The 16,743-nt window shown below is 25.7% G+C and overlaps 1 protein-coding gene across 1 annotated transcript; it reads left to right on the forward strand.

The window, feature by feature from the left end:
• Positions 1 to 8,405: 8,405 nt before the first annotated feature.
• Positions 8,406 to 10,016, forward strand: LOC127266259 (transcription factor MYB82-like). The gene is made up of 3 exons (XM_051296445.1): positions 8,406 to 8,520; positions 8,632 to 8,761; positions 9,614 to 10,016. Exons 1-3 carry the CDS (start codon positions 8,406 to 8,408, stop codon positions 10,014 to 10,016), a joined length of 648 nt encoding a protein of 215 aa, XP_051152402.1.
• Positions 10,017 to 16,743: the final 6,727 nt, after the last annotated feature.

Consider the following 16,743-nt stretch of genomic DNA (forward strand, 5'->3'; position numbering starts at 1 on the left):
GCTCATAACCCACTGGTCCTAGGCTCGAATTATCTTCACAAATCAAAATGAAAGATTCATTTACTCCACCATAAATTCAGCTGTTGCGGGAAACTGAGAGAGATTCCCCATGCTTTTTCGTATGTTTACATTTTCTTTATAAAAATTCATCAGTAAATCTAACCCCAAAAATCCTAATATGTGTGCTAATAAAATATTAATTGAAGTATTTTATTACAAAAGTTGTGACTACCTTAAATTCTATTGCTAATCCAGTCACATAATTTGTGATGAAATTTTGTGGGGTTATATAATTTTTTCTATCACATAAATTCCGTCGCCATATTTTAAAATTTGTGATTATATTCTAGTTTGTAGCTAATTCAATCATAAGTTTGCAAAAAATTTATTACAAAAGTTTAGATTTTTTAGTGAAATTAATGTAAAAATATCGATAAAAAAACAAAAATATATATATTTTAATTATTTTAAGTCAAAAAAATTGACACATAAAATAAAAAAATAGAAATAAAATAGTATAAATAATTTATTATTTTAATTTTATATGTTTATTATTTTTTTATTTATAATTTTTTTTCATTGGTTACTTTAAATTTTTTTTTTTTGGTTATAAATATCTTATAATTAATCATATCAATCCATTCCTATGTATTATAATGAAAAAGTTTATATTGCAATTTTTTTTATTTAATATTTGCTTGTATGTATTAAATAATTTTATATTTTCTTTTACTTTTTTTTATATTTTGGATATTATTTATTTATTGATAAATTATTTAATTTTTAAAAAATAATAATTACAAATTTGATTTTTCTTGTTTGATATTTTTATTTTTTTTTATTCAAAATTTTAGAATTCGAATTTTGGATTTTGAATTCAAACCATAAATTGAATGCCTCCAATAAATATAGACAGTTACTAAATTACTTAATTAGTCGATCATAGTTCAAACTTAAAAAAAGAGAACCTTTTATATACAAGTTTAATTTAACTAATGGTCAATATCAAATCAAGTTGATGGTCAAGATCAAAGATTTAGAGTAATATAAGTTTCTATAATATTCAATAAAATTTTAATATTTACAAGAAAAATAAATAATAATGTGTAGAATAAGTTTCACTTCCTTGCACAATATTTCAAATAATTGTTTTAACTTTCTCCCTAGCCTTCTTTCTCTTCATGTCTTTGTCCAGGATAATTCCTATTTTAGCCTTTATACATTTATATATTATCTATCAAATAATTATTATTTTTTTTAATCAACAAACAAACATCACACAATTGTATCAATTGAAAGAGTATATTATTTAGATTATATAATTATCAATTAACTAATTATATTACTTTTGTACAAATAGACTTACAAGTTTATTATTATTAATAATATAAAATAAAAAATTTATCTAATATGAGTAAAAGAGAATGTGATATCCCTGCTAAATAGAAGTTAAATAAATTGAATAAATTACTAATATCAAAATGTGCACAATTTAGGTTGACCTACGAGGTCAGTCTAATTTCAATACGTCTGACCAGCGTGGCTTGTAGGTCGGATCGACCCAACAGATATGAATAAGGGATGTTAAAATTATAAATTTGGATAGAGAAAATTTAGAAAAATTTTAATTTTAATATATAATTGAAGTTAGTCCAAAATTAACATCACATTAATTAGAAACGTTACTATAATTAAAAAATAACATTTATTATGGTTTCATATGTTATCCAAATCTTCACCATATTATATTGTGCTATTAGCCGCATATACATGTATCATCAGTAATTTCATTATATGATTTTATGCTATACCATGTTTATTGTATATGTTATTTGTATAATTAAATTTTATATCTATTATCTATAATATTTCTTCGGTCATGCAAATGTGTGCTCATTTGACTGAGTACGAGTTTTAATAAAAGTGAGTAGTAATTGTTAATTTTTTCTTTTATAGTAAAAAATAGTACAAAAATGAAATGATTTTTTACTTTAAAAAAATGTGAATATTTTCCGATGACAACCTAAAAAGAAAAGTTGACATAGATTTGAACGACGGAGGGAGTATATTTTTATAAACTTAAAATATTTTTGTAATAATTTTAACTTTAGTAATTAGTTTAATTCAAGTAAGAAATTGATATAATATTAATTACAAATGTTACCATAATTAGTAAAAAATCACATTAATTATAGTTTCAAATCTTATCCAAAATTTAATCATATTACATTGTGTTATCGGTAATATATATATGATATCCATAATTTTATGATATATTTTCATGTTATATATAGTTTCAAATCTTATCTAAATCTTAATCATTTTATATTGTACTATAGAAAGTATATATATATGCTAATTAGCACGACAAATCATTACCGACCAAATCAGCAAACTAACCTGAATTAATTAGTATATCATCGCACAACAGATATCACATTACTAAGTTAGTACATTACCCTGAAATAATTAGCAAATCGTCACAAAACATATATCATACGCTGTATTATATAATGTGTTATATATTATATTAATATTTGATGCTTTCTTTATAGACATTTGCTGATTAGAATCAAATTATTATTATTGGGTTGAATGATAATTTTGTTATATGTAATTATATAATATGTTATTCAAAATATGTGTTGCACATTAATTATATCATTACTTGTTATTTTCTTTACAGAGATTAGCTAATTGAGTCAAATCAGCACTGTACTGATTTAACCCAATCAGCACCGTAATTGAAGCGTGTTTATACTATTAAATTTTATAAAAATTATTTATGGTATTTTTTCATAAAATTGAAATATTTTTGGTAATAATATCATATTATTTTAAACACTCCAGTATTTGTTGTACATGTTATTTAAATAAGTAATTGAAATTAGTAAAAAAATTAACATGGCATTAATTAGAAACTTTATTATAACTAACCAATCTCATTTATCATGGTTTCAAATTTTATCCAAATTTTCACGGTATTACATTGTGCTATTGGTAGCATATTATCGAAATATTTTCTTAAACTACTAAGGTTAGTTTTTTCATGAAAGTATTAATTGTATATAATATTTTCAGGTTAGTTCTTTTGTGATTTCCTTTTGAATTTTGAATTATTAATCTTTAATTTTTTCTTAATAAAGAAATCATCTCATATATTCATTTCTCATTTTCACTTCAAACACTTTAATAATAAAAATACAATACAAAATAAACACAAGAACACAAAAAATTACCAAAAAAGAAGTTATAGCCAAAAGAATCCTTGTTAAAATTCCTTGATGATTGTTTGGCTTTTTTGATATTTTTTGCAAAATTCCTAACAAAAACTTTGGGCAAATTCTTAGCCTCCCAAATTGAAAGAAGAAAAAGGAACAAAAAGTGTTCGAAAGCAGGATTATATACATTATATATATGTATGTTGAAACAGCTGTAGTTTCTGCCACTCCAAAAACATTTGCCTACAGAAAAGAGACACTCACTCACTCACTCGTGCATGTCATCTTTAATTTATGAACATCTATTCATCATCATGTGGGTTTTTGGTAAAAGGGAAAACTTGTTAGTGGAATGGAATTGCAGCAAGTAATCATGAGTTCAAAATGGTCTATTTTTAAGATTTAACTATCACATTGATCGAAGAGATTAATTATTGTCAAACATTTATTACTTTGGTCGATTTTTTACTTCATTTTTTTGAAATTAGATGAAATTCACACGGTTATTGTTTTGCGATGAAACATTTATTAATGTTTCTTGAACATCAGAGTTTAGTACTTAAAATCAGCATTTTACTACTTTCCTATCTTTTTTATCTTCATTTTCTCAAATATTATTATTATTCTGGGCATTAGTGAAACCAACTCTATATGTAACCAATTTTTTCATCAGTGAAACCAACTCTATATGAAACCAACTCCGGCGGCTGTTCCGGCGGTGACTTCGGAAGGGATTGACATTCTTGCAAAGTAGTATCTAATTTTCGATTGTTGGAATATATGAGTATTGTGAGAATAATCGTGAAACTGAGTCGAAGATGGATCATCTTTCTGAAAATTAGATATGCCCCGGTAATACCTCTGGTGGCTGACGTTCTAACCCAAAGATAAAACGGTTTCCGTCTCCAATGAGAGTGGCACCTCTAATCGTTGAAGCTCCGACGAACAAAAACGAGAGAAGTGAAGAGGTTGCCGGAAAGCTGAAAGAGATGAGAGAATGAGGAGAGAGTTGTTGGCGTTGGTATTTAGAATGAAGGGGAGGCCCTTTATACAGGCGTCTCCACTCGGCCAAAATAGCAGGAGATCAATTACGATCATAATTACGACCTTAATTATCGATGTAATTTATTCTAAGTTCAAACCTTCCGTTTGAAACAGTCGTAATTAATTCTAATTATAAATTTTTCGTTTGTAACGATCTAATTTCAAACATTTTGTTTGATATTATAATAAATCTATCAACGGATAATATTTTATCCAAATAATAATGCGACTTAGGTCATATACCCGGGTTTAATTTGGGGTTGCAAAATTTGATTTGTCTCGAAACAGACAAAATAGTCAAAATAAATTAATATAATTAATTTGGTATACCGATCCATCACATTTTCACTCACAAAATAATCGATTACAAAATAATCTAAAATATGTATATATCTGAAATCCCAACAGAAAGAAAAAGGCCAGCTTAAAAGATCACTATTCTTATGAAATGCGTACTTTCATAGTACAATTATTTATCATCACCTATCTTGCTTGTAGTGGTTTCACTTCAACCTCTACTCACTTAATTTAATTTTTTATTTTGTTTACCCTAAATATTGTGGGGGAGATTGAATTCAATTTTCAGTTTGCAGATCTGATTAATTTATATATGGATGGTTAATTAACCTTAACCTTATAAACCCTAATTTATTTAAAAATAAAAAATAAAAATAAAACCCTATTTTGAAGCCAAATAGAACATGTGATATTTGCACACGTGTGTATATATATATATAATTCAGAGCTTATGGAGTTATGGTTTCTTTCCTTAAAAAAATGTGGTCTTGAAATTTAGAGTTCAAACAGTTTCATGCTTGGCTTAGACTTGAATAATGATAATACTTGAATAAGCTTTGAGATTTGAGCATATTATACTTTGATCCTTGAGCTTATAGGTAAAGTTTAGAGGAGTTGAGATTCTAAAATTTTTCTTTAAAAAGTTTATCTACCGCAATTTAAATGCTTTAAGGTAATAAAGATCTTATCGGAATTTTTTTGTATGAGTGCGAGGATGAAGAGTAGTCTACCGTTATATATGTATATATTGCACGCGAATAGCATATTGGAAGACTATATAATAGATGTAAAGTTTTCACAAACTAAGAAAGTGCGGATACATTACTAGCATAAAATTGCAATCAACCCTTTTAATTATTGTCGATAGAATCCAAGTTTTTGTAGATCAAGTGGTTAGTCATTCTTGTTTGAAAATTATGACTTGTATGTGCATAATTCAGAATAAAAATCTGTTAGTTTAAATATTTAGATGAAGAAAATAATTCAGAATGGCAGAATTGATTTCAAACTATTTTTATTGTGAGTGCATAATACATCAGAAACAATATGTTTCATTTTCCATTTGCTTTTTAGATATTTGAGTGATGAGTGGATTAAAAGGCTGACATTTTATGTTTATGCTTTATATGGTATTGGTAGCAACTAACTTTCCATATTTACTGTATTGTTGAGTTGGATAGCCAAATTTATCTTTCTTCCAAAGGGACAAATGTATGAACTAATGTTTGAAGGGCTTCTAAGATGGATGTGTAAGATATGTAATACTCCCCCGGTTCACAAACCAATGTCCTACTTTCCTACTCGAGACGTTCAATAACTGTTGTCCTATTTTTTTTTCTTTTAAATACAAAATTTACATTTTTACCATTTATTCATTTATTACTTTTAATCTCTCTCGTACAATTAAACACAAATTTGTCGATTCATAACAAAAAGACAATCACCTAAAAAACCGTGCAAATATACTTTAGGACAATAAAAATTGGACGGAGGGAGTACTACGTAAGATACATGTATAGATAGATATATTCTTAGGTTTTTCTATATAGGATGGATTTAATCATCTCTAGAGCTTCAATAGAGAATTTGATTAAGTTAAATGTGGATGTTGAATGCTTAATATTCAACTTTTAAAATATTAAGGTTGCTTAATTTCGAAAACTTCTGTTTTAATTTTGAGAACACTTTGGATTGTTGGAGTACCCTTACAATAGATATTATAAGTTGATTTATTTTGAGTATTAATTAAGTACTAATAAGTGAATATATTTAAATATATATAATTCATTAATTATTAAACATTCTTACATTTAGCAGCTAAAAGAAGTTCATTGAATTTTATTTTTAAATAATTCATTTTTCTATGCAAAAAATTTAAAGAAAAAGAACTTCTGTCTTCACTACAAAATATATATATATATATATTTAATTAGCTATAACATTTTTAACTATAAAATATTTGTGTAGTTAAAACATGTCTTTTAGCAACAAAAATTAATTTTATCGCTAAAAGTAAATTATTTACTATAAAATTAATTTTGTCGATAAATTTTTTTTTTGCTAGAAAATTATGTTTTTATAGCAAAAATGTTTTAGCGACAATTATTTTTCATAGCTAAAAAAATCATACATATTTTTTTACTAAAACTCTCTTGTTATGAATTTTAGTTTTATAGCAAAATAATTTTAGCTGCGAAATCATATTTGTTTAGCTATATATTATTTTTAAACTTTTATTGCAAAAAAAAAATGCTAATTTTTTTTTTTTTTTTTATGAAAGTCATATTTGTCACAAAAGACCTTTACTAACGCTGTATAGGTGTCGTCGCACAAACGTTTTTGCTATGAATTCATATCTTTTGCTATAATTTTTTTAAAAACTAAATTTCAACTTTTTTGTAGTGCTTATTAATCATTTATTTTTAAGAAGTTAGCTTTAGAATTTATTTTATGATAAAAAAAAAAAAAAAAAAAAAAAGAGTTGTATAAGACCAGACAAGATATGCATGAACTCATTTTTCGATAGATTTTGATCGGCTTAGGACTCTTCGCCAACTACCATTTTCACTCGATTCCACTAGATCAATGTATACATGGTTCTCGATTTGCTTGTCTTATTACATCTCTTCAAATTTGAATTTTTATAATTAATAGTTCAATGAGTTAATATATTTTGGACATATTACACATTAATTTGTGGTTTTCACTAAAGGGTAGGTTAGTAGGAGTAGAGATCCGATCAAACCGGTTTCGTTTTGCCGCAATGTTTAAAAACCATGGCTTCTATTCTACATTGTATATAATACTCTAGTATAAAATGTTCGTATAATTTTCCTTTGGTTGTGGCTACACTGTGCCATAAAATTTAATTTTCCTAAATTTTGAAAATAAAAAACCTTAAATCATTATGCCATTTGATTTAGTAATTGTTTCAAGATATCATCGCTAGGTTCTTCCAACATTATTTTTCAATTGCGATTCCCTAAAAATAATAATATAAACAATACAAAACACTTTTTATAAAAATAAAAAACTCAAAAAAGAATTTTATATATTCGTTACAGAAAGTCAAAAAAGTCAAATATTAATACTCTCTTCCTCCTAATTCAAAGTACCCTTTTTAAAATCTGGTCCGTCCCACTTCAAAGTATCTCTTTCCTATTTTAGAAAAAGTAATCATATAGTAATACCAAAATATCATTAAATTTTATTTAAATTATAAACATACCATTACACGTACAATTATTTTTTACATAAAGTTAAACGGTAATATGTATATTCTCTTACACACATTTACTGACTAATAAAATACTATTATTCTTAATCTATTACAAAAATCTAAAGGCTCCTTTGATTAGGGATGAAGGGAGTATATTTTATATTTTTTATACAATTCCTCGTGTCATACACCAAAAATCAATTCATCTAAAAACTTTGGGTGAACGGTGTTTTTTTTATCAAATTCGAAACATTATGTAGGGTATTCCATATGTATCATGACCAAAGTTTCACTTTCTAACAATAATGGGCATATCATGCATTTCCTTTACCTTTGTGTCACTTGAAGTGGAGAGTCGATTTTCTTACAAAAAATCAGCTTCAGCATAACATGATAAAGCAAAAGCAACCCCATCAAGGGCCCCTACATATCCACCCTCAGTGCTGTCTTATGGTGCCTTTGCAAGATCGATCATTTGGTGAAAAATTATTTTCTTCCCAATAATCCAGGTATAAAAAGCCGATGTGTATTTACTATATTCACAGCATCAGTTCATATATACTCAGCCAATCAAGATATACAATTCATTAAAGCTATTTAATTTGAAGATTGAAGTCTATGAAATGATGAATCCAAGGCCTAAGAAGGGTTTCTGGAAGCCAGAAGAAGACTTGATTCTCAAAAAATATGTGGAGACTCATGGAGAAGGCAATTGGACATCTGTGTCCAAGAAATCAGGTAACTATTAATTAACTAATGGCATTTCGAATTACGACAATTCAGCTACTCAGAATATGTATGATTTCGAACACTTCTGCAAAATTCTTAATTTTATTTTAATTTTGTTAGGTCTACAAAGAGGTGCAAAGAGCTGCAGGTTGAGATGGAAGAATTACCTGAGACCTAACATCAAACGAGGGATGATGTCTGAAGATGAAAAAGATCTCATTATTAGGCTGCATAAGCTTCTAGGAAATCGGTTCGTATATACAACAATTTTGCTATTGTAATGGATCTATGTTTCATTTGATCTTGAGTAAGAGCAAGTCTAAAGGAACTTTTTGCTACTTATGTAATTTGTGCTTTTGAAATTAAAAAAAGAAAAAAGAAAGAAAACGGCAGTTTTAATATTTGTTGCAACAAAAGTTTTTAAGCTATAAAATTTAATTTGCTACACATTTTTGTTGTGGATCGATCTTATTAGCTTAGATCAATATGGTTGTTAGGGTTAGGGTTAGGGTTTATGAACCCCATGTATTATCTCACTACAAAAAAATAATATATTTGTAATGGAATTTCGTCCCTAAAATTCACGTAGCTAATCTAATTCTATTTCTAATTCCATCTCTAATGTCATTAGTGGCGGAAAAAGTAGATTTAGAGACAAAAATATTTTGTTATAAAAATGATTTTTTCTTGCAGTGTCTAAACACTAAAAATTTTGAAAAGAATCTAATCTTTGGTAAGATACATTGTCATCTTTGAACAAATACAACATACCTGATCATATCTTGTCTATCTTGTAAGGAAATAGTTTAAAAATGAAATTGAAAACACATAATATTACTGTGCAAAGTCCAATGTTAATGTGATGTGTATTTGTCGTTTGTTTCACGAGTCCCTTTTTTTTTTTATAATAATTTTTACTATTCAATTTTTCAATTTTTCTAAATAAGATATTGTATCTAATGCTTATTTTTTACTCAAAACATCACATTCATTACAAACCTTCTTATTTTTCATAGTGATTGTACCTACTTGATTTCCCCACACAATCACTGATTAACATCTATAACTTATGATCAAATTAAGTTCGATTCATTGTGCGCAGTTGGTCACTGATAGCCGGCAGGCTTCCTGGCCGGACTGACAACGAGATCAAAAACTACTGGAATACCCATTTGAACAAGAAGTCCTCAAGTGATCTAACTAATAAGCACTCAGATTTTCAAACTAAGGCAGAAAAAGTGCCATCATCTTCACAAATTGGGGAAGATGCAAACCTCAAAATTGTGATGGAACCTGTGAGTGTCAAAGAAGGAGAAAACAAAGGTTTAGTAGAAGAAGGAACATTAAAAAATGTTGATTTCTATGGCCCAAACATTCAGCCATTGATCCCACCGGTGTATTCGCCACTGTTCCACTTCAACGACATTTATTCGCCATTTCCGGATGGCTTAGCTTTTCTGGAGGCATTTGGGAGCGACACCGAAGAAATAGTTCATTTTTGGTAGCTTAAGGGATGAGTGTTTGCATAAGCTGAACATTTTGTTGCTCCTTTAATTTGTTTCATTAATGGATTTGTTTGCTACAAAAATGGTTGTAGAACATTTTGTTCCTTGTTGCTAACCTTAAATTCACAAACAAGATAACTTAATAAAAGTTTCGGGTAATGGGATCGATGTTAAGTCGAATATTTAAAAGTACTTTGATCATCACAAGTTGATTTTGTAAACTAATGACTCTTAACACATATATTTATAGGGTTGGAAAGGAGTAGATAAACCATAATCTTTTCAATATCTAGACAAAGAAAATAATCTAATCTAATCTATCTACTAAAATTTGATAATCTAGGATTAATTCCAACATATTTTAGACTTATGTTTTTAACTTTTTAAATTTTACTTTCCTATGTACTTTTTAAATTTAATTTTTTTTTTCTTTTTAAGAAATTAAAAATTGTTAATGTTCCCAAATATAATGTATTTTCTTTTCTAGTTTGGTTTACTATTATGATTCTATGTAATATATATATATATATATACACTATTGTTCCTTACAAAATATCAAATTAATAAATCAAATTCTAGTAGAACACTGGATTGAGTAATTAAATATTATTGTAACATGTAAAACATTACATATAAATTGTAGAATTCAAAATATACCAATTGTAGAACGATGGTTTCTCGTATGTGGTGTACTTTAATTTAATATAAGATAGTTTTCCCCAATAAATAACACAACAGATATTATTTGCATTTTTATTAAAAATACAGAATGAGTATTTTATTTTTACTTATAAATAAATATAAATCATGAAACAATTTCTTAAAATAATGTTTGTGCTTATCCAATTATCATTTTTATACTTTTTATTTATTTATTAATACTATTAAAAAAAATACACTATGTACAACATATACTACAACATATAATAGTATATAATACTATGCATTTTAATTATTAGCAAAAGTTAATCATTTAAAAATATATATTATATTTTATATTACTTATGTATATTTAAAAAACACGTTAAAAAGACTTTAAACTAAAAATAATAAATAAACACATTTTTTTAAGTCAAAATATACCCGAGTTCTAAATTGTTAGTTTTTTTTTCGTCTTTATTTTTAATTGATGTCATTTTTATTTTTTATTTTTTTGACAATTTTGACCCTATTTTTTGTTTAAAATATTTTATAAATTTTATTTAAAATGTTAAATAAGAAAAAATAATATAAAATATCTTGAAATTTACTACTAAAAAAATTAGAATAAACGGAGTACAATAGACTAATGTAATTTTTTATTTAATTATTACTATATCGATCCGCAAAAATTGATTATATTTCCTTTGTAATTTACACATAAAGTGTTAGCGGGGGAAATATTTTGAAGTGACCGAGGACGAAAGGGGAAATAACCAGAATTTTTTATCAAAAAATATATTTTTTCTATTCCGCAAAAAGAGCACCGTTTGTTTTTTCACATAAATTTTTTAATATTAGTATTATATTAGTTTGTAGTAAAAAAAAAATGTCTCTATTAGTATGGTATGTTATAAAAGTAATGATATTTGTATAATATATTATAAATTGTAAAGATATTTATTATGTTAAGTAAGTAGTACAGCTAAATTAAGAATTAATACCCTGTTTTAGGACATAAAAAATAAAAAATTGTATCTTTCTTATGAAACGGATGGAGTATTTGTGTTTTATTAGAGTTGTCAACATATATTGAGTCCGTTTGATTGATCAGGCTTGTCTCACTTTTAAGGAAAGTTGAATTGTAATTTTTTAAATTCGTTAAAATAATGATCTAAATGAGTCAACCCACACAGGACAGTTAGTTGAGAGAGGATTAGTCAATTAGCATGCGAGGTATTTTTTATCATTTACAATTATCACACTAAAAAATGTTATTTTTATATTACAATGAAAATAATTATTATTAATATTAAAATTATTTTATATAAGGTCTCTAATCAATAAAAAAAAAAATTACTATTTTAATCTATTATAAATAGATACCTTTAGTTGAGATCGAGAAAAAATTATTTATATTATAATTATATTTTTTAATAATTTTTAAAAATATTTTATATGAAATTAAATTAATTGATTACTTTATTAAAAAACTTTATAAGAGGTTAAATCAATTAATTAATCTTCATCTTCTTTTCTAACTCTCTCAGTCATTCTCTTCTCTGTTCCTATTTTTCAATATTTTTTTATTTTATTGCTTTATAATTTTTTGTCATTTATAATTTACAAACATATTTGCAAAATTAATTTTGATTTAGTTTTAAAAGAATTTCTATTATTAATTTATACAACAACTTTAACTTTTTTTTTATATTAATGACAAAAATATTTACAATTTTAATATATTTTAAATATGTTTAAAAAGCGGATGGATTAGGCCATCCGCATTGGTGGGGTTCTCTCGTCAGATTAAAAAAAAAAAAATTAAAAATCATTTTTTTTAGTACCAGTTTAGAGAGCCGGCTGCTTCTGCAGCAATTCCATAAAACCCTGACATAAATGTATTCTTGCACATGGCAAAAAAAAAAATATTCAATTTTAATTATCTTTTATACATTATATTTTTATTATATAAATATTTATTAATAATTTTTATATTTTTATATTTTATAAAATTTTATTTTTTACAAAATGATGCTAATATTGATATATTTTTTTAAAATAAAATTTTAATTAAATATAATCAATTAATAATAATACTAATTTAATTTTTTTTATTATCTTATAATTTATTCAATATAATTTATTTTATTTTTTAAAGACACATAAATACAAAAAATTGTACTATAAAATTAAATTTTCACATCACATCAATAATAAATATTTATTATTGTTTATAAATTAAATTATTAAATGAATAAATACTAATAAATATGTATATTAGATAAAAATTATTATTATTTAAATTATTTTAAAAATATATAATTTAATAATATGGAGGAAAGATAAATTAAAATTTGTGTAAATAAATTTGTTTGATGAATGTATAAAATGAAATGAGCTTCTCCGATGACTTGGCAGAAAGAGAATATGACGTGGAAGAGAAGAGAGATGGAAGAAATCCATGTTAGGTTTCATTGATGCGGATGGCCTTAGCCCGTTAAACTCACCACCCTATATGTAATCTTGTCTTGTCATGGATTGGATTGGATCGACTAAATTTAACCTAATGCGTTGTGGGTTGATCCGCCAACAACCCGTGTATTTACAAATTACAGTAGGTTGCCGATTAATCCACACAGTCAATCGATTTTGACAGTTATAATTTTTATCTTTATATATATTACCATAATTTCAGTTCTTTGGATGTTATTTGTAATTTAAAACATCTTAATTTTTTTTAACAAAACTATTTATTAATATAATTTATAAAATCATATAAAATAGAGTAAAATAATAATTATTCTTTTTTTTTAGAAAAAACAAACTTTCAGAATTACTACTATTTTAAAACTGTATTTTAAAAAAAAAATAGAAAAAAAAAAAGTAAAATTAAGGAACAAATATGAGAAGTAAATTTATGAAAGCAATAGTCCAATAAGAAAATGAGTGAAGCCCAACTAAAATTACTCAAGCCCAAATCTAAGACTCGACAAATCCAGTCGAGCCCAATAACAAACACAATAATATTAATTTTAGTTGAGTAATGAAATTAATATGATATTAATTTTTTATATTCCTAATTTATTAATCAGAAAAATTATTCATTATGTCCGTCCAAATTTATTTTAATTCTTTTTTTAATCAATTTTGGTAATTTATTTCGTTACTAATTTGGCCGTATTAATAAATTAATATTTAACTATTAGTATATTTGAATGAACACTTATTTATAACATATATTACTGTATTGATTACATTCTTTTTATTTACTTTAAATTCTAATTAGATTTCGAAAAATATCTGCAGCTATTTTTTTATTTCTATTATTTTTTTAAATAAATATTTATATTTAAATTTACATGTTGGACCTAAATTGCTAATTTTAAGAGACGCACTACAAAAAAAATAGAATATTTGTAACGGAATTCCGTAACTAAAGATCACGTAGCTAACGTAATTCCATCATTAATTCCGTCTCTAATATCATTAGTAACGGAAAAAGTAAATTTAGAAACGAAAAAATCTTGTTACAAAAATGATATTTTCTTATAGTGACGGGGGAGTATTTATTTAATAGTAATTTTATATTCTTGGAATTGAATATTCATTCCATTTTGATTTAGTTTTTTTACATATAAATTTCCAAAGAAGAATTCTCGGATCTGATGATGATGTAAGAAACAATATAGCAAATATATATAGATATATTAAGGGATGAACTAGAATGCATGTGGGAGTGTCATACTCATCACCCTAAGCTAACAAACAAATGATGAAGAATACCTCTTTTAGGGGCAGCACAAACCCTAATTCAAAACAAACAAATATTTTTGGAGAAGCCATAAATAATTAATTAAGGTTGTCCAAAAATTATTATTATTATTTTTTATAAAGTGAGAACCCACTTTCACACGGGATAAACCTCTTATCGAATTTAATATTCAACAAATTAAGTTCGACAAGATAAATTATACAAAGGTGAATCATATGTAACAAATGTATCCGAAAGTATTTAAGTTTGAACTCATAACTTCACGATCACAAGTTCAAAATTAATAATAATAATAATAATAATAATAATTAATATATTTTCATTTTTTTTGGATGACGGGGAAACCCGCAGTCGCTACCTGAAAGTGCGCATCGGGTAAACCCCCGGCCGAACCTAATACCCTGCAAATTAGGCCCGACAGAAAAGTCACATTAGGGCAAATCATGTGTGACAAATGACCTGAGACTTAGAGAATTTGAATTCATCACCTCACGATCACAAGTCCAACTTCTACACTATCGGGTCATCCTTTCAAGACAATAAAAAGGGAGGGAGAGAGAAAGATAGGAAAAGTGGAAAGAAACCCAAGAAGAGTGTCGGCCCACTCTATGTAGTCTATCCTTCTTTGTTGCCGCTGTCTCTGCTCTCATCATCTTCTAATTCCTTCTGCTTTTATTTTATTTTATTTTATTTTATTTTTATTTTTATTTTTATTTTTATTTTATTTTTGTTTTGTTTGGCTTTCACTTTCACACTTGCTGCTGTTTGTGATTTAGTTATATGTTTAATTTATTTCTGAGTTTAGGATCTGCTTTCGAGGCAGTAACAAATCCTTTGCTGACATTCTGCACTCCTGTTTCCGATACACTTCCATTTTTTTTATGTCTTTTTAATATATATATATATATATCATATAATAGTCCTTCCGTCTCAAATAAAGTGTAACATTTATTTTGGGCATTAGTTTTTATATGGGTAGTATTAAGTAGAATAATTTAAAAATTAGGTGATATGACGAATAAATAAATGTATATTTTATTTTTTTTTATTTAGGTGATGTGATGGGATAAAGTGTAAAGTAAAGATTAAGTATAATTAATTATTTTCTATTTTGAAAATATTGCAGGTGTTTGAAACATATTAAAAAAAAAATTTTGCACTGTATTTAAAACGGGGGGAGTATGTGGCTTTGATTTTATATATATATATATATATTAGAAAAACAATAATAAATTACGCACATTTATTATTTTTATATTTTTTATACGATTATTTATAATTCGTATAAAAAATTTTGTTTTCCAACAACTTCAATAAACAAACACACTTTTGTGTCTTCTTTTCGTTATATTAATTAGTTCTTTGTGCATTTAGGTATATAAATTAATTTCAAAGTTTGAGAGTTTTGAAAGAATTCAAATATTAATAAAAAAGTAGATATTCGGTATGCTATTTTATAAATAAAAAATTAAAAAAAAAACATTTTATTTGATATTTTTTTTGAATAATTACTATTAATTAATAGTATTAAAAGCTTGCAAGTGTCTATATATTTATATAGTGAAGTTTGTGGAGATTTGGAATACTTGTTTGCAAGTTGAAATTTTGTAGTTTGATACAAATTTTTAAAATTGAATGTATTGAAATGGAATTTGTTTGTAACTTGAGTTTATACCGTTAGATATATATATATATATCCATAAGGTGAAAATTCACAGTCGCTCGATAATCATCACTTACCGTACTTATAATGTTGATATTTTGATTGAGTTAGTTGCAGTAAATATTAATTAATGTGATGTGATAGATTGAAGTAAAAAGTTAATAATGGGTTAAAAAAAAAAGTAAAATATAACGAAATAATAGATAGAGTCCGCAAAAAATTATGTCTAGACGACCGGCATGGGCAATTTTGCTTCTTGTCTATTAATAACTTGTTTCGAAAAAATTTGGAAATCATAAAGCCGTGTAATGATAAATAAAGGAGCTTCCATGGAAATTCATCTTAATTTATATATGGTGCAAATTGTTGGTATTGAAGACAAGTATATATGTATATATGTTCATAGTAATCATCAACACCTAAAGATGAATCCTAGAATTCAATTCTTGACGAAGGGGTTGTTGAATTCAAGAAAAGATTATTGACATGTTCAAGTAATTAAGATTTACGAGTTAAGATAATTTTAAGTTTCGGCCACATATAAATGAAATAGTTAAATTGTTAATTAGTACTAGTCACCATTGTAATAAATAGGTTCGGCCCTAAACACGGTCCATTTGAACCCACGCACAAAATCTCAAATTTTTAGA

This window comes from Andrographis paniculata, unplaced genomic scaffold (assembly GCF_009805555.1).
Source record: "Andrographis paniculata isolate CXL003 unplaced genomic scaffold, ASM980555v1 Contig75END, whole genome shotgun sequence".
NCBI lineage: Eukaryota > Viridiplantae > Streptophyta > Magnoliopsida > Lamiales > Acanthaceae > Andrographis > Andrographis paniculata.